Below are 22,347 nucleotides of genomic sequence, written 5' to 3'. Positions count from 1 at the left end.
AAGTTTAAACCCGGTATTTTACTTCCACATACAGGTCCTTAGGTAAAGCCAAAGTTTTACCATAGAGCGACGTGAACACCGTACCGACAAAGCCGTCGATTGTACAGTTACGCGTAGTAGGAGCGAGAGAGTGTGTGGGATACTTGAGGTGTTAGGTGGTGGTAGGTGCAAACTGTATTCAACCGATCAGCGCCACCTTCCCCTTCTCCTTCCTCTGTAATTTCTCCTTCGCCGTTGTTTGTTATTAGAGTTTGAGATCGGGCTTGGGCATCATCGTCCGTCGCTCGATGGCGTCTTCCTCGGCCCCCCCTCAAGTTCTGAGATGCAAGGGTGAGCAGTCTCTTCCAAAATCGGCCGGTCCCCATCTCAAGCTAATGCAATTGCAATCCCATTCCCTTCTGCTACTTGCCTGCTCCTTCACTTTCTTCTGCTTCCCTTTGATGGGTCTCTCTGATTCCGCTTCTTTTTGCGTTTGTGTATGTGGGTGTTAGCTGCGGTGGCATGGGGAGCAGGGGAGCCTCTGGTGATGGAAGAGGTGGAGGTTGATCCGCCCGGACCCATGGAACTGCGCGTTAAGGTTGTCTGCACATCGCTCTGCCGGAGCGACGTCAACCAATGGGAGTCCCAGGCACGAACTCTTTCTGCTAGATTCCTTATTATTCTTTCTATATCTTTTCGGTACATCATCCCATGGGAGAATCTATTTCTGATTCTCATGGCTAGAACAGGATAATTTCGATGGAAGAATGAGTGAGGCGGGTATCTTTCTGTTTGAAGGTTTTGCTGTCAAACTTTTAACCAACATGTTCGGTTACGCCGACGACAGTGGTGATGGTGGCAGTCGTGGAATATCCGGTGAAACTATATTAGTTGTTTTTTTTTTATGCCTAAATATGTCACAGAGCAAGTGCAGTGGTTATGTTCCTTGCATTTCCATTTGTCATAGAGGAGGAAACCGGCATTGCTTTCCAAAATTCACACATCTTTTCCTTTCACAGAGAACCATGTTTTCTGCAAGAATTTACCTGTAATTCCGAAATACAAATTTCATATGCAGATGCAACGTATATACACGTCTGTGTATTTCACTATGAAAGCGTTTCTCTGAATTTGTTAATGCATAACGAGATGAGATTGAGTATCGGCTCACGCGTGTGCACACAGAAGCACATGCTCGGATATGAACTGAAAGCAGGAGGCTGTTGTAGGAACATGCAATGACACTGCTACATTTGTCTAGCTTCGTATTGCAAGCGGAATCCTTATCAAATTGGTGCACGTTGTTGAGTTGGCCACATGAACAAGTGTTCATGTTCTGCTTCAGAGTGCTGTAGTTACTTGATGCGTTTTTTCATTTTCTGGCGTCATTGTTGAATTCGTAATTGCAAATATATTGACAAATTATTTAAATCCAATTCTATGAGATCGATACCGCTCAGCTGTTTCTTGTCATCGGTTTCTGTTAGAGTAAATTTTTTTCAGTTGGTTGTATTCTACAGAGGTTGAGACGTTATGCAACGGCAACTTGGCCTTATAGTAACTTAAGGTACTTTCATGCAGACTGCAGTTCCTATTTTTCCTCGAATATATGGACATGAAGCAGCAGGGTTGGTGCCTATCTTTTGTTTAAGCTAGCCATATCTTGTTATTACCATTTACTCAAGTTTTGGGTGGGGAACTGCGCAGAGTCGTTGAAAGTGTTGGTGATGGAGTGGACGAATTTAAGGTGGGAGATCACGTACTTACTACATTCATAGGTGAATGTGGTAAATGTAGGCATTGCGTTTCTGGTAAAAGCAACATGTGCCAGCTGCTGGGATTGGAAAGGAGAGGTCTAATGCACAGCGATCAGAAAACCCGGTTTTCTGTGAACGGGAAGCATGTTTATCACTATTGTGGAGTATCAAGCTTTAGTGAGTATACAGTAGTACATTGTCGGTGCGCTGTTAAGATCCCTGTGACAGCCCCTATGGACAAATTGTGTCTTCTCAGCTGCGGTGTAGCTGCAGGTAGTTTCTTGTATAAATAGTAGAAAAGCACATGTGGCCTTGAAATGTCATAACATTGTTTTTATATTCATACATTTCACTTGCATACGTGCTATTGATGTGATTTTCCATTGCTGTTACGTTGTCTTCTAATTATTCTGCAATTTACATTAGATAACTGCAATTAAAAATCAATTTCTTTTTGTTTTTATTGCTGAAATGGGTTTTACATGTTTTAAAAGCACCACAGACCATTGTGACATGTAATAGAATACATTAAGGAAATGCCAGGTATTACTTGTAAGCAATGGTCAGTATGTGATTCGCCTAACATTGGAAGTCTTATCTAGACTTTGGAAGTCTTATCTAGATTTTGGCAGTCCGTTGAATTTATGTCTTCCTATGAAATTTGGCATTCTTAGGAGATGTTCAGCAATTCAAGAAGTATAGACTTTTAACTAAGGGATTTACGGGATTGAAAATGCATCAAAGGCTACAGTTTGACTGGTGTTGATGTTGAGATTTCTCTTAGTTTAGTTAAATGATGTAATTGGATTTTTATTAGCAATAAGATAGGAAAAGTATCCCAAGAGAACTTGATCAATTAAGGTCGCACAGGTGGTTGACAGAACTATTTTGAATTTTATTCTGCTTACTTTCTTGAAGTCTTCTATGTTGTTGAGCCAGCTTAGTCTGATGGTACAAGATCCTTTCATCTGGAACTTTGTTTAATGATATTTTTGTGCTTTTCCTTGAATTAAGATACAGACGTATGGCAGAATCTAGTGGATATTGCTATGTGTTGCCAAGAGTGAATATCTTTTTTGGAGCTGAACAGGGTTCTTATTTGAACATTTTTTTAGGGCTTGGTGCAGCTTGGAAAGTAGCAAATGTGATGGAAGGATCCACAGTGGCCATTTTTGGCCTTGGAACAGTTGGTCTTTCTGTAAGTATTAGAATTAGGATCTCCTCACTTCATAACATTTGTAGCTTTAAATGCATTTGGTTACATTTTTTCTCTTGCTTGTTGAGTAGGTTGCTCAAGGTGCCAAACTAAGAGGGGCATCTCGTGTAATCGGTGTAGATACAAATCCCAGAAAGTTTGAGAAAGGTGGATTAAATCTCGCTTCGTCTACTTCTTCAAAAGGTTTTTTCCACAATTCATCTCACTGAGCTTGTACCTGCAGGCAAAGCTTTCGGTGTAACAGATTTCATAAATCCAATTGATAGCAGTGAGCCAGTTCATCAGGTATTTGGCTTCTTAGCACATTACTCCTATCAGTATCTTCAGACTCTGCATGTTCTATCTGTCTACTCAAATGCACATTTAGGGGGTTGGACATATCACCTAGAGCTAGGGCTTTTTACTAGCTTTTTCTAATATGTGGCATACGTACTTAAAATCCAGAGACATCCATTGCAGTATGTTTGCTCTATCAAGCAAGTAGATAGGGATACCTTTTGGGGCGTACTTAAAATCCAGAGACATCCATTGCAGTATGTTTGCTCTATCAAGCAAGTAGATAGGCATACCTTTTGGGGCACACTTCGATTCTGGATGCTCCTGTGTCTGTTTTTATGGAGACATCAGTCAAAATTGTTCTTTAGCACAGCCTCAAATGCCTCAAATGGCAGCACGCAGAGGCATCCTGAGTTGTGGTCTTCTGCAGTTGACTGGAAACCGCACTTCACTCCTACACATGGCTTTCTTTATTTGTCCAATTCTAAATTTTCTTTTCCTTCGGCTTTTGAAGTTGAACTCTATCTCCATATTGATCGATTCTTGCTTCTGGATTTTCATCATTTAAAGTAACTTCTTTCCAAACAATTTTGGGAACACTCATTGGTTATGTTTTTGTCCTTCTCACGGTCCAAATTGGACAAAATAATTTTGTGAGTTAACTAGTGAACATATAGAGTTAAATCCTGTTTCATTATCAAGTTTATTGCATATGAACATAAAGATATTCTGTAAAATTTACCAGGGTTTCATTCTCTGTGAAAAAATCCTTCTGTATCTTTAGGTTTATTAGATTTCTTTCTTATCCACAGAACGTGATTTCACAGCTTTGGATGATTGTGTGTTCTCTGAGCATGCATCTGCAGAAGAAATGCCTGACGTAAAATTAGCTAACCAAGTTCTTCTTTTTTTATGCAGGTTATTAGAGGTATTACTGATGGAGGAGTTGACTATGCATTTGAATGTGTTGGTGATACTGGAGTTGTTTCCACTGCCTTGCAATCCTGCTGTGATGTTAGTAACATTTCATTCATATTGCTCTCACACGACATGAATTGTACTTTTCAGTATCTCATATTCAACTATGAATTTCCGATGTTCTGTGTTCTACCCAGGGTTGGGGCTTGACAGTGATTCTTGGGGTGCCAAAAATGAAACCTGAGGTGTCTGCCCATTATGGACTACTGCTGTCAGGCAGAACCTTGAAGGGTACTTTATTTGGTGGATGGAAGCCCAAATCTGAGTTGCCCAAGCTTGTGGAGATGTACTTAAATAAGGTTTGTCATTCACCTATCCATTATCATCATGTGCTAATCAAGAATATGCTTAGAAAAATAATAACTATAATTAATGCTTAATTATCTGAACGCTTTTTTAGATATTGTCAGTAATTATATATAGCATCAAATATAACACGCCAGAAGTTTAGTCCCGTATCGAAGATTGTGAGGGATCTTCAAGGGCTTATAAAGGGAGGCTTTAATGAGATGATTGTCCTGGTTCCTAGCTTTTTTAGGATTGAAACCGAAACTGCTAGGGGGTGGGTTGGGATCCGCTGAACTAGGGACCCGAGCCCAAGAGTGGGTCGGGATGTTATATCAAATATCTTAAACCCTTCAAAAAGAAAAAGACTTTTGTAACATTAGTACATGGAGGAAAAAATTGTGAAGTACGGTGCATGTTAGATGAAGAAATTGAACTAACAAACAAGTCCATTCACAAAACGGTAGCCTTGCTCAAAATATCCAGTGTAGAGTTTGTGCAGCAAATTTGTACGTAAAAATTTGAAGATGAAAAGCTGATAACCTTGAGGCATGACCCAAAAAGTAAAAACTTAGGGCCTGTTTTGGGAAATCCTTAAATTCTTTTGCGGATTTAATAAAAGAAAATTCCCACTAGTGTTTTTCATAAGGGTTGTTTTTTAACAATTTCTTAGTCTTTTGAGGAATGAAGCATATAACTGCAATAAAATCTTGTGTTGGGGTTGTATTTTCCCACAATTTTTGAGTTATATGTCACGTTGACTATGACACTCACTGTTGACACTAGAATTTGTGAACGAACTTGGAATGGCAGGAGCAGTAGAGAAAATGTTCTACTTTGTAACAATTTAAAAAATTCACTTCTACTAATTCCTGGCTGGGTTGTGTAACATAAGAGCTTATAAAAAACAAGCATTGGGAAAACCATTGCAAGAGGTTCCTGTGCTTAAGGTAGTATATCCGATGTTTATTCTTTTAATTATATTGTTAAAATTCTTATGCATCTGCAATGTGATGTTTGATTGTAGGATATTCAGATCGATGAACTGATCACAAATAACTTCTCATTTGATGATATAAACGAAGCATTCAACTTGATGAAAGAAGGCAAATGTTTGCGTTGTGTTATCCACATCAGCTAATTTTGTTTCTTAGCATGCCTCTGGGCTTCTTTCATATGCATTGGTACTTGCCCAAGTTGTTGTTTCACTCTTTTAATTGCTTGCATTTGTCATTTTCATTAGAAAGAACTATTCCTAGTCCTGTGACTACAAGCTCAATTTGTGAAGTGGGTCCCCCGGGAGGCAAAATCCATTGGTAAAGGTCATTGTGGAATGTTTTCACTCTTAGCGCAAGTCAGCAGATGCTGCTCTTGGGTGAAAAATTCCGTGTGAAAAGTTGGCCTGAGGTATTGATTTTTTATGAAAATGAGATAAAAAGTCTCCATTTCAATAGAAAAAAATAAAAACCTCTACTCACCTGGCAGCGGTAACCTTTTCAAATCGCCAAGTTGATGGCATGTTGCTAATTCAAAAAATCATATTCCTTGGTTAAAAGTTAAAATCTCAAGAGGTTATCGATTTAAGGTACTACCAATTTTAGTGTAGCACACCTTTCCAACAAAAAAATTGAGAAGAATAGTCTGAATTTCATGGCGATTTGATCGAAGATCGGGTGATGTTCGTAAATCATTTTTGGGGACCTATGTAAGAATGTGAGTGTATAAGGGATACACAATATCCCGAGTGCGAGGACTAGAATTTTGATAAAAATTGATTATATTATACACGCAAGATCCATTTAGTATATTTTAAGTGTGAGAATAACTTGTCCATAGCCGGTGTAGGGAATTTTTTCATTTGAAATTGGTTAAATAAATAGTTCTAACGGTTTACTTTTCCAACCATTGCATTGCTAGCATATACCATGTCTGTCAGCCAATATGGCTTGTACGCTTTCGATTCTGACATCACTGATTATGACTAGTGGTGTCTTAGTTTGTATTCCTTTTAGTATTAGATTGAAGTCAGCTATGGAGTAGGCTCATATCCATTAGTCTAAGTGCTTTCCTGTCGAGCTAGGTTATCATTGCAGCTGTTATCAAAGTAATGTCCAGTCCTCAGCCTTAAGATCCGGTCTGCAAGAGTTCTAAAAGTGTGAACACATTGTAACATCTAAGTGTCAAAGAACTTGAAAGGAATCTCGTTTTAAGTTTTTTGAAAAAAAAATTAATGGACATATATATATCCGAGTCGTGTGTCTTAACCTCTAGGTCCGTATCTTGATTCAACTTCAGTTGTAAAGTCATTTGTTAAAGTGTCAGAAAAATTGTTTAACTTGGACATCTAGGACAGAGATAGGTTGATTCCAAAAATTCAAATATATTGACTCTGGAGGAGATGCACTTGGTTTCGCCAAAATCTATGTTCCATTTAAGCTGGGTATTGAAGTACATAAGGGGCACTTTGATTGGTATTACAAGACTTCGTATGTTTGAAGTTTTATATGAATAGCTTGATCCAGGTATTAGGGAAAGGTAATATGGCTAGTAGTTAGACAAACTTCTGCTCTTGTGATTGTTTGCAAATCGAGAAAGTGAAATGACTTGAGTTGCTTTTGTGTATCTCAACCAAATGAAAACTGAAATTCCATGACCTGTTAACCTGAGGGGAAGGGAGGAAGGGCTTCGGTTCTGAGTTGGGAGGTTTGATGAAATACTTCTCTTGTTCACTCACTCAAAAATTACATGAGTTGCTTTCGTGGGATCTCAACCAAATGAAACGATCTTATACTTTTTTAGACGGCCAAGAGCATCATCTAAATCTTTGCTGTTTCATTGAGTAGTTAATCCTTGTTCGCTTGAGAACGTACTATATAGAATCTGATTAAAGCTTACTTTTGATTTTCAGTTTGATTTTGTAAGGCCGTAGTTTCACTTCATATATTGTCATGAAATACTGCAAGGCAGGGACAAGTTTGTTCGGATACGAGCCTGGCTGCCCCAAAGGATCTAGGAGAATTGGGCATTTATGTTTCATTTATAATTTGATTAGCTAAATTGAAAAGAAGAAAAGCCTCAAGGGGCCTATATCAAATGGGCATGCTGGGACGCATTATGGGACGTATTTTCGTTTCCGAATCGACTCGTAGAGGGGGTGGGCGTGCACGTTGAAGCATGTGGAGATGCACCTTTGAACCTCGATGACGAGAAAAAAGGAGATTTCGGTTTCCAATCGGACAGTGAGATTAATCCTTCTGCTCACCCGAAATTGAAAAAAAAAAGTTACTTTGCCGTTCCATTATGAGAGAGTGAGAGTGAGAGAAGCTCTCTTTGAACGTATTCCAACATGGTTCGTTATGCTTATGCACTCAATACTAACCATTTGTTGAGAAACCCATGAATGTCAAGAGTTTCAGTTTCAAATTTCAAACAAAGATAACAACTCAGAAGAGATCTCAGAACAGAGGAGAAGTCCTCGGCATGTAACAGCATCTCCAACAAACTTGCGGAAGTCTGAGTAAAACACTTTCCATGGTCTTGAAAGAAAATAGTATTATATTCCCAAATGTTAAGCACATCATAAATGTCACGGCGGTACTGATTCAACCATATTTTGATATTACACTAAAAACCGCACTTGAGTAGAGAGACTCAATTAAAAGTCAGCGGCTAGCTAGTGTCTCGCCCCAAGGGCCTTGCTTGCTTCCACTTGTGAAGAGAGGCACTGTTCTTCAAGGAAAATATAATCTCTCTTCTCCATCATTCTCTCTCTCACACACACTAGAAGACATGACAAAAGCAACATTGTAAAAAATGACATGCCATCTCTCCTTATTTACAAGACATTGATTGCCTAAGTATATATATATGTGAAAACGAAGATATAAAGATTATGTCATACATGTACCCAAACGAACGGCTTAGCTACTTTTAAACTTCTAAGGTAAATAAGTGCGCACTTGGCTTCCTTTTCCAAGTGGATTCTGCGTAAGTAGCAGCATGGCACATCTACTACGACCTGTTCGATCCTTGGGCAGCATAGCCCCTCAAGGAAGGCGACTTGGAAATACGATCCCTGCTTACAACTGCACCCTGGTTCCGTCCCTTCTTCTGCATTCTTCTCCTGGCTATATAACCTCTCAACCATGGAGTAAAGTCCTCACTGATTTTGATCATGAGGAAGAAGATTACCCTGTAGACGAGGATCATGAAGTAAAGGACGCCCAGATCCCACCATTTAGACCGGGCAACGTCAATCTGGAAGACATTTTCGAGTATGTAATCTCCTGAAATCTTTGGAAGATAAGGAAATTGGTTGTCGAATACCAAGCCTGAAAGATCGTTTTGGTATTGACCCTGGCAGAAAATCAGCAACAAGCGGATTACGATTTCTTGTTTTTGATCTTCTAGATCATGAAAGAAGAAGCATTAGACTATCAAACTTATGAGATCAGCCAAATTGGTTTCTTGTCACTTTCGGTCAGATTGATTTGTCTTCTTACCTGAAGAGCCCAGAAATGGAAGCTGATATAGGACATTGGGTACTTCCAAACTGGCTTTGGAATATCTTTTGGGAGTCTGAAATAGCCAGATACCAACATGAAGATTCCCTGTTGCAATTTTTTACGGTCAAAGGAAGGCCGTTAGTCAGTTTTCCATGTAAAAATCATCATAACTTAAGTCGACGTAAGCAACTCCCACACTATTGAGGTGGTAAGGTGTTCAGTCAGCCTGATCCTCACACATATCAAGTGTTCTATCACGCGAGGTGAACGACATGAGGCATGTTCAACCAACTTCTAACATGTACAAAGCATTCTTCTACCAGACGAGGAACATGATCATGACAACAACATGTGGATCATTGGGCCATTGGATCTGCTCCCTAGTTGTTTGGCTTAAACAGGAGTTACGGGGCAGAGACCAAGAAAGCAAATGATCAAAAACAAATCTCCAATCAAAGGCCCCCGGTCTCCTTTTCCGTGGCAGGCGAAGAAATCAGCACATGGATCGCAACAGAAGAACCAAGGTGGATGAACAGAATCCTGGACTAAGCATGTGTTTAATTGCTCCAGTCTAACCTTCACATGGTATTACCACCATAGACTCTAAGGGAGGCCTTCCATGGAGAGGGAATGATTCCAGCCATGACAAATTGTTCTTCTCATTTGTGTTTTATATGTTTTTCGACACTAAATACATGCAGATAAATCAGAAGCATAAACAATTGCAAGAAATCACCAAAGCAAAAAAGTGGATTTTTTTCCTTTTTTGTTTGAATTTACCTGAATCCCAGCGCCTATAATAATTCCCATGAGGAAGTTGGGGACAACACTGGCTATTGCCATCATCAAGCTCTCGACCACTGTAACACTTGCATAGAAGCAGAGGACAAAGAATATAAAGCGGACGAACCCTGGATGGAACCGGACCATGAAGTAACAGATGGTTCCTGATGCGAAGGTGATCAGGACCAGATAAGGAACTGCAGAAAGAGTGTTGCTTATGACAAATGGCAGAACCCCATAGTGACCATTGAGCCTCTCCCTTTGAAAGACCTGAAGGCATACAGAAACAAAATCTTGATCAGTAAAATTTGAAGACCCCGTTGATCATTTGAATAAAACATCAAGGCTCAGTTGGCAACAACCTTCATGTCTTCCACGAAGGAAGGAAATCCTCCAATTGACATGAACGTGACGAAACCGAAAACAAAGGAACCGCAGGAGCCTCTCGCCTGCAATAGCAGCACACAGTTCTCACAAACAATTCTCAACGGTTTATTTCAGGAATAGATTTTGTTTTCTCGCTATCATCTACATAAACAAATGTATACAGAGACAAATTCAACTATAGATTTTACCAGTATGGAGTCATAGCTAGTGCCAACATTCCAGTATATCGTTCCAATGCAGATGGTGACCACCAAGTAAATACAAAGCCTTAGCCAGTAATAACCAAAATCCCTTGACATGTTTATGAACGACCGCCTTGTCAAAGTGACAGTTTGCGTCAAAAAACTAGCCTGACTTCCTCCCGACTCCAAGATATTTCCTTTCTGCAACAAAATTTATGAAGCCAAAGTTCTCAATATTGTTATGAAACAACGATGGCTCCATAATATGCGGAAAACAGAAAAATACATACAATTTTAGATATCTCGTCGACTCTCCGCAATGCGTCGTAGTGATACTGTGACTTATCATACGCATCAAGCAGGGTCCTTATTGCTTCACCGGTTGTTATCTTGTCCAGAGGATCATCAGATCTCTCGAACTGAAAAGAGAGGAACAAAGACAAGAATCATGCCTTCCTCCCCATCAACGCTAACGCATTCAAGTAGACAAATTGAAGAGAAGTTCTTCGTTACCCTCAGTTTCATGGATCCTTTCAGGGTTGCTTTGACCTTATCGAAGTCCGCATTGATGCATCGAAGAAAATGGTCAGATGGGTTCCTCAGTGGGGGGCAAGGGAATCCGGCTTGTGCAAAAAACTGGCAAAAATAACACATTCGACAAGATTTCAGTCCCCAAATCCTATAAAACCTACATTTTAATCTGAAAACAAAAGCTTATTAAGAGGAAAAGGGAAAAGCCCCACTACCCATTTCTTCGTTGTTTTATATATTTACCTGATGTGCGTCCGAAGCCTTCCCAAAGTAAACCAGCCTGCCGCCTGAGAGTAAGCATAAACGGTCAAAGAGCTCAAAAACCTCGCTGCTTGGCTGGTGGATTGATGCGATGACCGTGCGCCCATCTCTAGCAAGGCTACGTAGCGTCTGAGTCACGAAGAATGCCGAGGCACTACCACCAACCAAGCAAAAACTTAGAACGAGATCAGCGTGCCATTAAAATCATAGATAAGCATAAATCTCCTAGCTCTCACTTATCGATACAGAAAAATCTTGGTAAACGCCATAAATGAATATTCACAAGTTGCAAACTCTTCAGGAACGAAGCAATGTAACACCTCACGAATCAAATTTTTAGGAGTTTTCCATCAAAATTTTAACTACATGTAAGTGAACTTCTTTGTTGAAATATTAGAAACCCGCTCTGATCAGTTACGTTTCGAAGAAGAAAGCAGAGTTGTTGCGATCGTTACCTGTCCAGCCCACTTGTGGGCTCATCGAGGAACAGCAATCTGGGCCTCATGAGAATTTCGAGGGCGATGCTGACCCTCCTCTTTTCCCCTCCGCTGACTCCACGCAGATGCCAATTCCCAATGGGAGTGTCAGCACAATCTTGAAGGCCCATCTCGATGATGGTGCTCTCCACCAACGCCTGCCTCTCCGACAGCGGCATCTTGTCCGGCAGCCGGAACCGGGCAGAGTAGGAGATCGTCTCCCTCACTGTCAACGTCCCCAGCAAGTGGTCGTCCTGGGTTACGTATGCCTAAACAACAGCACCATGATAGTAAGTTAAAATACATATATATATATATATATCATGCAGCCAATTATTTGGATGAACAGTAATTGAAAAGATTAACACAACTTGCTTGTTTCCTTGAGGAACACCGGATGTGATATGTCAATTTCACTATGGGCAACGGTGGACCAAGTAACAAATTCTAATTCCTTCCTGATCTGAAGCATGATTTAATACATCTGCCTTCTCTCTGAATCTGTCATCATTTTTTAGTGTCTCTGTCCCTCCCATCCTTATGCCGTGCCATATATATAAGCAGTCTATATTTTTATATGGAGTGGTCGGGTAAATGGAGTTTGTCAAATAATAAAAGAAAATGAGAAGCTACCAATGCTACAAAGAGGCGGCAGATACAATATATTTGTTCATTTACAGGAAAGAGGAAAATAATTTTCAACATGAAGATCGAACAACCGAAAACTCTTAAGTAATTAAATATTCAGTTGTGTGAGACAGCCTAGACAGGTTTCAAAACTCAAAAGCTTCAGAAAAGAAGAGCAGCACACAAAATTCTCTTTCTTTATTTATTTTTCAGGAGGAAGCCTTTGAACCGTTTATACTTAGTGAGCATGGACTCTTGACCACCGTACTCCATCAACACGACCCCACCAATAAGTTAAACATGAAGCAGAGCGGAAGGATTGAAACTGAGATCTAGAGTTTTCTCAGAGCTCCCTTCTCACCACTGCTAGCTTTCTACGTGTGACGGGGAGAAGAAAAGTACGCTCCGCTTTGGAAAAATCATGCAGAAAGTAAGAACGAAGGGGTCATGCTTCCGTTCATGCGTGAGATAGTGCGGTTACCAGAAGCACAAGAATCGTTGGTTGTTCTGAGAGTCAGTGTGAGTGAAACAGCGTGAAACACCAACCCTCCCTCGAATAGGAAGAATCCGTTTTCCATTTTCCTGGTGAATCGCCCTTGAATATGGGGAGACCACCTTTCTGTTTATCCTTTATCTTTCAGAAATGATCCAAAAACTTGCAGCAGAAAGAAGAAAGAGTGCAATATATAGGAGTTGTAAGGAAAGCAAGAACCAGCAGCAGCAACAGATAGTACGTAGGAAGAAGCAAAAGAGTAAAAGGGCAGTTTCTATATTCTTAAAGCAGAAAAGAATAAGAAAAAAGAAATACACAAGAGATCTAGAGAGACAGAGAAAGAGAGAGAGAGAGATTACGGCAGTTCCGAAGGAGAGCTTCCTCTTGCGGCCATTAAGCAGGACGGAGCCGGAGAGGAAGGCGTTGGTGGCGAGTCTGCCGGCGAGCGCGTCAAGGAGGGTGGACTTGCCGGAGCCGGAGGGTCCCATGAGAGCCATGAGGCTGCCGGGCTCCGCATATCCGGTCAGCCCTTCCAACACCTTGTGCGTCTCGCCGCTCCCCACCGTGACGGTCACCGTGAGGTCCTTCCATGTGAGCTTCGCCGACACGTCGCCTATCAGCTCCGTGTCCGTCTTCTCCCTCCACAGCGTCTCGCTCAGTGGGCTCATCGCCACTCCCGTTATGACCCCATGGGGGGGCTTGTTCGCCTCTATCTCCATCATCACGTGTTGGGAGTTCATCGTCTTCGTCCCCTGAGCTTTCTCCCACTGAAGCTACCTCTGAGCCCACTACAGACTGAGAGATAACAAGCTGGAAGAGAGACAGAAAGAAACAGCAGCTGAGCAAGTGTGAAACTTCAGAGCTCGATTAATGGTGTCCCAAAGTTGAGATCCCTCTTCCCATCTTCTCTCTCTCTCGTCGAAGGATTGAAAGAGGTGAGCAGAAATGCTTCTGATCTATTCTCTCCCTGCTGGTTTTAGCTTCACATCTAAATACACACTTCTTTATGGGAGTCTGGTAGGTGTTGGTGGTCGTCATTTATTGATCCACACTTCACACCCCCAGCCACCATCCGACTAAATGACCAAATTACCCGGTTATTCCCTCATTGCCCGTAGCTTGTGCCAGAGCTTATGGATAGACCACATGGATACTTATGGGATACGGAAATGAAAGCAGCGGAAGAAAGTCTAGAAAATTGCCATTAAGTGGGCGGCCAGATGTGTTTAGAACATATATATATATATATATATATATATCTTAGAAGCATGTAAATTAATAAAAAATGAAACTGAAGAATGGTATTCTTTGAGCTTTCTGCGTGCCGTGCTAGAGTATGGTGCTTTGTTTTGTTTGTTTGTGCAAATATGTTTAGCTAATCGTGATTTGAGACATGTTATTTAAAAATAAAATCAAGATTTTTTATCTCCTCAATTGGTGAAGCGTTGGGAGCCAGTATTGATCTAGTTTATGCCTTTGATTTTCTCTTTTACATGTTGAAAAGTACTTATAAAGGTCGTTATAATTTCCTTTTCATCAAATTAATTGAGCAACTTTTTTGAATTGACAGCTGAAACGCGTACGCATTTAAAAACTTAAATCACATCGATTAATCGATAAAAAAGAGCGACAAGTTATACAAATTACGTTAATCAGAAGTCAAGTTTATCAAAACAGATTTTATGTTTGAGGTCCCAACAAGAAGAATTCCCTTAGCACATGTCCGATGTGCTTGCTAGAGAAGGGGACCAACAAAAAAAGAAAGGACCAGCACACTTGGCACATAATGAAATACCATGTTTGTTCTTAGAGAAAAACATTATATGCATTAAAATTTTATGTACATACAAGACATTAAATTTTTTTAGAGAATCTATTATGAAGCTTAAAGAAGGAACTACCGGATCAGAAGCAACCATTTTCATTGAGAAGCCAAATTTCGCAAACTTCCTTCCTATTCTAAAGAAAGTCAAGCTCGAGGCCTCTCGAACGTGACTTTAAAGAAGCGACCAGATTCTCTTCTAAATAAAAGTTTTCCATAGCTATAGATTAGTATAGCCACCTAGATGCGTTAACTCAGACTAACTAATTCAATTCTTCTGCTGCCACTCTTTCACCTCTCTGCACTAAGAGAAAGAAAAACAGAGAGAGAGATTATTATACAGAGAGAGAGAGATTATTAAATTAGACTTGGAAGGTCAACTGTTTATTGAAAACAACGGGTTCATGGAGAGATCCAGCACAGGAAAATCTACCGGTCTTCTTCTTTGTTTTTTCTTTTCGTCTGGCTGTCTAATGGAAACGCAGACTGTTCACATCCTTAGGCGACGGCCATACTTAACCAATCTAAAATAACATGCATCTTCCCCATTGATGACCAGCTTTGCCTGCTTTCTTATGGACTGCAAACGAGCTTTAATGGAGGTGCACATGTAGCCACGTTCACTGTGCGAGGGTGGTTGACAGGTACTGCACGCGCACACGCACACAAGCACGAGCACAGGCACGCCCATGGCCTCCGCTCACTTGCACCATAACCCCAGCATTTATAGGTACCAGCTGTATTTATTCCTTCAATAAATACCAAGTTGTTGATGGATGGATTTATGGGTTCTGCTCACAATTAATGCTCGCCCAACCAGATGAAATCTGGCGCCTGAGTTTCCCTCTTATTTTTCTCTTCTTCTTCTCCTCCACAGAGTCAAACTCCATCCTGGTTTCCCAACTCAACTTCATAATTTACGTTAATATTGGTATCGGTGCCGTATCGGTCTTGGACAGCATGACCCACGATGAAGTTATCTTTTATTACTATTTTAATCCCATATCATTCGATGGGAGCGGCTGAATCGACTGATTCAGGCCAATCCTGCAGACGCCGGCCGCCGGCCGGTACTGATTCTGCAACACCGACTCAACTCCGGCGACGGAAAAGAGTGGGTGAGAGCTGCCGATTTGAGATCATGCGGCTGTGTTTCAGGGGATGAGGAAAAATATTTGAGAGCGATTTAAGAGACGGAGGGAGCCACCGACAAAATAGCGTGCATGGAGAAGGATCTGCCGGAGTACAAGCAAGTTCTTTTTCACCTAGTGGGCTCGGCCAGCTCGAGCCTTTTTATTGAACTCAATGGGAGGACCTACCAACTTAATTTGGAATGAATTGGCTGTGCTCCGCATGAGGAAGAATGGTACTTAAGTGGTTGCTCAATCCGAGTAGGTCAAGGTCACATGTGTTTCTTGCATTAAAAAAATGAGGCCCCATCGGACTTGGTCTGCTTTCTTTTCGCGTTACGATGAATATTGTTACTTGTCACCTGGTTCCCCATGTTGCGTTGAATTGGGTAGCTCTCTCATGACTCGAAATAAAGTTTGTTTCTCTTGCCTTGTTTATTTGTTATAATCAAAGAGAACTCATTCGGTTTTGATTGCTTGAAATGTAAGAACCCAAGTAATTTGAGATTTTTTAGAGTTTAGAATTTAATATTTTCCGCGGAGAGAGAGGGAATCCTACCATGTTAAAGCCCCCATCTTCCATAGAGCCATTAAGATTTGGGTAGTTCTACGATACACCTTTCGATTCCAGTATCGTGTATGTCACTAAAGAATAGCATCCATGAAAATTGAACTGGGGATGCATTATCAACACACCAATCAGGTTTCATGATTTTTTAACAGAAGTTTGAATTTTTTTTTATTTGAAGGATGCCCAAGTTCAAATTCATGGATCTCAACAAAGACCTTTTCTCGTCTATATTAGATCCATGAACGACTCAAACCTTTTCTCGTCTATGTTAGATCCATGAATTTAAGGTCACACTATGGTTTCCAAACATATATGCAGTTTGTTAATTAAGGCCACGAATTCGAGGTGGGCCTCACCCTAAAAACATGCCCTTAAATTTAGACTCAGAATGATGAGATGCCCTTTTGATTGTGGAGAAACAATTGGGACCTTACACGTCCTCTCCATTTTCTCAATTGAGTTGAACTTTAATTTCCTCAACTACACATAAGGTTCCCTTCATTGTACCTTCCTTGAATCACACTTCTACGTCGCCATTAATAGTGGTTTCATTCACTTCTTTGATCTAACTTCAGCAAAAGAAAAGATCTCTAGATCTAATGTGTAAGTGTGAACGTTTAAAGCTGCCCAAATAAGGGTTTCTGTTTCAGGAGTGCGTAGCTACTTTGGGATCTGGGTGGATCTACATCTGTCAACTAAAGTGTCATTCTTTTATCATTTACAAGTTTAAATAAATCGAACTAACGACCGATTTCTCACCAAATTTTCAGTTTAACCAGCTATGGAATAACCCTTTGAATTCTCATGGTGAAACTTTCACTCACCTTACAACAATAAATAAAGATGAAAATTTCAAAACTAGTTACATGGCTCTAGTAAGGGTTTGGACTAGGTCTGCAAAAAAAAAAAAATATCGCCCACCGTACCACATGAAAGTAAAAACTTCTTTAATGATACCGAAGGCACTTCAAGCTTTTTAAAACCATTTTTCCCCAACAAGAGAAGTCAACTGTTCAGTACCCGAGACAAGTCTCTTAATTGCCCACGAACAGGTAAGAGTTTGACTACGCTCAACTTGATCTAGAAAACAATGACGTGGGTTACTTTCATTCCAGGGTGGATGGGGGAGTATTGGCTGGTCCATTTTAGCCAACCTAGCTACCCATAAATCACATGACCTTGATCTTGCGACAGGCTCATGTTAGCTCATATATATATATATAATTGAATTCAACTAGTTATCTTTGTAGTTGGATAGTTCTTTTTTATTTTGTATAAAAATTGTTGCAAAAGGTGCTCTCTGTTACTAAAAATTGTAACAAAATAAAAAAGACAATCGTTTGACAATAGAGGTAACCAACTAATTCCAATTCTTCTACCATCTAGTTGATACTAATATATATATATATATATGAGGAGTCGAAGGTATTCATGAGAAACCTGTGTGATTACAAGAGCTCGGCTGGACCTACCAGCTTGAATATGTAGCACTGTCCCGCAAGGGGAACAAAATAGTTCCAGCACTGGATCCCAGTTGTCCAGTCAAAAACACATAACGTGGTTCTTTTGTTCTAAGAAAGAATTGATGCTCAACTCCTCGTGGGTTGCCGGCGACCAATACTTGCTATGTGCCAGCAAGGGCAGTGCGAGAATTTTTTTTTTTTTCCATGAGGTTGGTTAACAGTTTTTCAATTGTCCATAAAGCATTGACCCGGATATCGTGGAGCTACTCCATATAACTGGAACTAAGTTTACCCAAGTTTTAACATTAAATTATAACTATGAATGACCCCACCTGCCTCTGCCGCTAATGCCAACCTGCTCTTCGTCCTTTGTTTGTTGATGGTTGGTGTTTCACTTCAGTAACTTGCTCTTCGTCCTTTGTTTGTTGATGGTTGGTGTTTCACTTCAGTAACTTGCTCTTCGTCCTTTGTTTGTTGATGGTTGGTGTTTCACTTCAGTAACTTTCAAGAGCGAGCCCTACTGCTGCTGACTACCACGCAACAGAATGACAGGACAGACCAAGCTGGTTTGTCAGGAACTTGACACTAACGTTTGCTTCTCACTGCCTGCTAACCACCTGAGGTAGTTGCCTTTTTAATCACGTTGAAGTTGGCAGAATGATCAGCTGGCCATACACTTGGAAAAGTATATATCATCTTTTCATCATCTTTTTAGTTCAAATGCGTGGCTTTAAGTTGAAAGGAAAATCAATGGTTCAGTACCCACCATGTGTTTCTTGGCATATTACTTAGTAGATGGCTGCCTAACCTTATAAGTTTTCCCATCAGAAAATAAATATCAGACCAAGTGGCAGTAGCATGGGGCACCTCCTGGTCCTTATTTAGTCATGCATCAAATGCAGTAGACCAGGTTTAAGCAACCAGGTTGGGTCAGTGGTTGGTAGGTGGTCAGTAGTTGCTGATTCAAATCTTAGAAGTATCTGATTCTTGTGCAAGTTGATCCATGCCAAGATCATGGAGAAATAGCAGTGCCCACAACGTTTAGTTTATCTATAAATTCTTTTAAAATTCAAATTAAACCAATAGTGTCTTTCAAATAAAAAAGTTCTAACTCTACCATTACCTTAGGGGTGAGGGAATGAACTACGGGGATGAGTGACAAAGATTCTTAGCCTAGAGTGGTATCCCCCAAGTAAAACTAGAAACAGAATGTAGTAGACTGAGACGTTTCGACCATCCTGATATTGATCCCGTCTTGTATCGGGTTATTAGTGGTTTGATTCAGCTCTGGTTCGGAATCGGGTTTGCTGGGCCCAATCTTCTCCTTATTTAAATCACCAAGAAGTCCAAAATCCATATTCTCCAAGTGCACCACATGTCTACATCTGTAGCAAAAAATTGCGAGGCAAACTGGCTGTGTTCTTAACTGGACTATTTGCAATTGGGAAAGATGAAAGTTCCAGCAGACTATTAGATAGTTATAAGTGGGAGCGGAGCTAGAAAGTTAAAAATTTTAACTAAGAAGCACTAGTTATATAATTTTAAATTTTTAAGAGGCAACTGTCAGCAAGAAAAACTGTTACAAAGTTCTAATACAAAAATAAATACTTTTAATGGGCATGCGTGGGCAATTGCCCACTGCCCACACCTGTTACGAGTGTTTTTACATGAACAGACCAAGAGTTGATCAAGAGTAGAACTTATGAAATCACAAACCCGAGCCATGTCCATGAATCTTATCAAAATTGGCCACCATTGAATCGGAACGGATTGGTCTGATGATTGGCGTCACGTGAAGTGCCCAATCCGGTTACAACGTTGGATCTGTCCAAATTTGTTGCCGGCCGGCGTCTGTCAGCAGTTTCTGATACAGAGGAAACACGTGATCGGAGGAGCGTTAGCGGCTTCGCTAGCTGCTGTTCGAGCTTGTAGAACCGATACGGTCCGCAGATTTGAAAAATCGATCGATCTGCTGGAAGGTAATAAACTAAAGCATGCACTTTTTTTTTTAAATTTCCTGAAATAGATCTGATGGGCACTCGTCGGATCGTGACTTGTTGTGGGTAGTGGAGGTGATGGTGGCGGCAGCGGCGGAGGTGGTGGTGGTGGTGGCGGTGAGGATTCCTGTCACGTGCAAGTGTGGCCATTGCATTTATTAGGCAAGCAGAAGGCGGTGGACAACTTATTCCTGCTTTTAGTGGTGGGACACTGATGCAATTCCTGAGAAACTGAGAGAGAAGATAGATGCAGTGACGTATCACTTTCAAAGAAATACATTAATATTCAGGGAATTGAAGAGAACCACTTCTGCCATCCATCTAGCAGACGTAACTGGTCTAGTTCTTTCACCTTCTGAGTGGACAATCACCAGTCATTAGCTTCCAAATCATTCAGGTTGCTGGTGGCAGAGAGTGCTTCGAAAAAGAAAAAAAAAAGGGAAAACTGAATTAGGAAAAAACCAAAGAAAGGAACAGAATTTACTAAACCTCAACTAGTCAATTGTTCGCTCGTTGGAGGTTGATTGAGAAAGCCGTTGAATCCTGATGAAGGACGGAACTCCACAAGAAGGCCAGCAAAATGATCAGACGCGATTGTGTGTGTGCCGCCTCATCGATCGCCTTAGACTGACAAGGAAGGATGCGTGTACATCCACCTAAATCTCTTGCTTTTCTCTTTTCGTCATTAAATGAGCTTGATCTGTGTCGTTAGGCATGAAACCTTGGTACGTTAAAGCTTCTTCAGACTATAAGATCTGTGGTGAAGCAAATCTCCACATGTAGCAGTAAAATATGTAGTTTGAAACTCAGCGACTGGACGTATTTCTTCCTTGACTCGGTAGTCACAAAGAGCGAGAAATTGAATGCCACCTTGTTTCGAAGCAATATTATTCTTTTTTTAGTTTCTCTCTGAAAAGAAGGAATAAGTTTCTTTCATTTGTAGTTCTACCCGTCTTGGCAAAATTCAGTTCACTTGGTTTAGAATTTACTACTTCGTTTTGTCTACAAGGTCATGCCCAATACTAAACAAAGGGTGAAAAAAAAAAATCAGGGAGAGAGGGGTGAGAAGGATTATCTTGGAAGGAAAAGTATTATGCAATATCTGAAAATCTCAAGTTTTTCAAAAGATAAGCTGGCAGGCAAACTTATGCCATTTTATGTCAGTTCAACAACAGGAAAGTTGCATATAATTCTTGAGCTCTAATAAGACCCGCTGTCACGCCAATGAGGTTCTTCTGCCCCACTTCACAAACGTGAAAAATGAAATGGTTGTTCCCGCTGGATCAAATCAAACTTTTGCATGAGATTAAAAAACTTTTACTACGACCATCGATTGGAGCCGAAAAATGAACCTTCCACCATTCGTTGGTTCCCAACGTTTCCATTATTGTGGCATAAACTTCTTCCTGCACCCTCTTGTTAGATGGTTCAGGTTGGGCAGTGCTAATTGGGCTCTTAACTCTTCTTTGTCATTTTGCTTCTTGCGGCACTCCGCCCCTAGTTTTCCAACTTCCCAACTATAGAGGTATGTCCCTGTGTTGCAGTAGCATGTTTTGTTTTGATGGAAATCAGTGGTAGAGCCAAAAAGGACTTTTGGTTGAAGCGCATTCAATTCAAGAAAACTTAGACCATTCAAATATATAATGAAATGATGGAAGCAAGGAGGGCCACCAATATCCGAATAAACAAATGGCTGGAGACAACCAATATGTACATAACAAATTTCGTGGGACTGTGTGGGCGACTGCCCACATGCCCAGGACATGTGGCTCGGCTATACCTCTTCTCCCTTCATCTGAGTCCTAACTTTAATCATTCTAGAAGAGAATTTGATTCTTTCTTGCTCTAATAGATTTCTAGTTCCCTTGCCTTATTAAATTCACTAGCCTTAGCCAGCCACTTGAGAGCTTTTGAGTTATGACCCAATTTAGTTTTCGGCTTTGGCTAATCAATTTTTATGCTTGATTCATATCGTGTGACTCTCATCTCATCTCTGAACTTTTAATAAATATATTGAAATTTAGATGCTACACGATACCCCTCCAAGCGTGGAATCGACTGATGTAATCATCCACCAGAACCATCCTACTGTAAAATCCAAGAATTTTTGCTGCCCAGAGGAGAAGAAGCACGTAATATTATCATTCCAAAAAAAAGTACAGCATAAATGATGAAGGAAAAGGGCTTTATTACCGTTTGCCTTATCTAGTAAAGAATAAGAGAGAGAGAGAGAGAGGCCTCCAACGAAAACAAACGCAATAGAATCCGCATCTTTTAAAGGAGAGGGAGCTTCTTCGCTCTCTCATCTGAACCTGGTTCATCTTCTCGCACTTTCTCCCACCCTGATCCTTCAATCGATCTCTTAAAAGAATTTTTCTTTAATCTTATGAAAACAATTTAACTAGAGTTTTATGTTTTTATTGTAAACCAATGGACTACGAATGGACGCATTAGATTTAAATATTTACTGAAGTAGCCGAAAATCCATTTCTTCCTCTTCATTACTCGATTTGTTTAATCAGGTTAGTCTCACAGTCCAAATTCATGGCACATGTTATTTTTTACGTTTTAATCCAACGGCTCCATCTTTTTCTCTCTTTAGAGTATCAGAGGCATTAACAGTGAGAA

At 40.5% G+C, this 22,347-nt stretch overlaps 2 protein-coding genes across 3 annotated transcripts; one reads left to right on the top strand and one right to left on the bottom strand.

Moving 5' to 3' along the window:
- Positions 1-138: 138 nt before the first annotated feature.
- Positions 139-5,753, top strand: LOC116260546 (alcohol dehydrogenase-like 6). Of its 2 annotated transcripts, none has more exons than XM_031638985.2 (10): positions 139-330; positions 492-628; positions 1,561-1,607; positions 1,687-2,009; positions 2,852-2,934; positions 3,024-3,099; positions 3,176-3,237; positions 4,147-4,242; positions 4,344-4,505; positions 5,519-5,753. In XM_031638985.2, the coding sequence occupies exons 1-10, from the start codon at positions 288-290 to the stop codon at positions 5,630-5,632; spliced, it is 1,143 nt and encodes a 380-aa protein (XP_031494845.1). In that variant the 5' UTR covers positions 139-287; the 3' UTR covers positions 5,633-5,753. The 2 variants fall into 2 exon arrangements, with proteins under 2 accessions (XP_031494845.1, XP_031494846.1); XM_031638986.2 differs by lacking the exon at positions 1,561-1,607 and adding an exon at positions 1,500-1,546.
- A 2,270-nt stretch (positions 5,754-8,023) lies between these two features.
- On the bottom strand, positions 8,024-13,808 carry LOC116260516 (ABC transporter G family member 11). The gene is made up of 10 exons (XM_031638937.2): positions 13,096-13,808; positions 11,596-11,885; positions 11,123-11,294; positions 10,862-10,984; positions 10,639-10,767; positions 10,355-10,549; positions 10,142-10,228; positions 9,777-10,049; positions 8,994-9,101; positions 8,024-8,847 (listed from the first exon to the last, which is right to left on the bottom strand). The coding sequence occupies exons 1-10, from the start codon at positions 13,474-13,476 to the stop codon at positions 8,503-8,505; spliced, it is 2,103 nt and encodes a 700-aa protein (XP_031494797.1). The 5' UTR covers positions 13,477-13,808; the 3' UTR covers positions 8,024-8,502.
- Between the last annotated feature and the right edge of the window lie 8,539 nt (positions 13,809-22,347).

The sequence above is a fragment of the Nymphaea colorata genome, chromosome 9 (assembly GCF_008831285.2).
Source record: "Nymphaea colorata isolate Beijing-Zhang1983 chromosome 9, ASM883128v2, whole genome shotgun sequence".
Lineage (NCBI taxonomy): Eukaryota > Viridiplantae > Streptophyta > Magnoliopsida > Nymphaeales > Nymphaeaceae > Nymphaea > Nymphaea colorata.
This window is presented reverse-complemented; position numbering and strand designations above follow the sequence as displayed.

Coding starts and splice junctions, on each gene's coding strand:
- LOC116260516 (XM_031638937.2), bottom strand. CDS start 13,476: ATGAACTCCCAACACGTGATGATGGAGATAGAGGCGAACAAGCCCCCC. Junction 11,295..11,595: donor CCCACAAGTGGGCTGGACAG/GTAACGATCGCA, acceptor GGTTGGTGGTAG/TGCCTCGGCATTCTTCGTGA. Junction 8,848..8,993: donor TCCATTTCTGGGCTCTTCAG/GTAAGAAGACAA, acceptor ATTTTCTGCCAG/GGTCAATACCAAAACGATCT.
- LOC116260546 (XM_031638985.2), top strand. CDS start 288: ATGGCGTCTTCCTCGGCCCCCCCTCAAGTTCTGAGATGCAAGG. Junction 3,238..4,146: donor GCAGTGAGCCAGTTCATCAG/GTATTTGGCTTC, acceptor TTTTTTATGCAG/GTTATTAGAGGTATTACTGA. Junction 4,243..4,343: donor CCTTGCAATCCTGCTGTGAT/GTTAGTAACATT, acceptor TGTTCTACCCAG/GGTTGGGGCTTGACAGTGAT.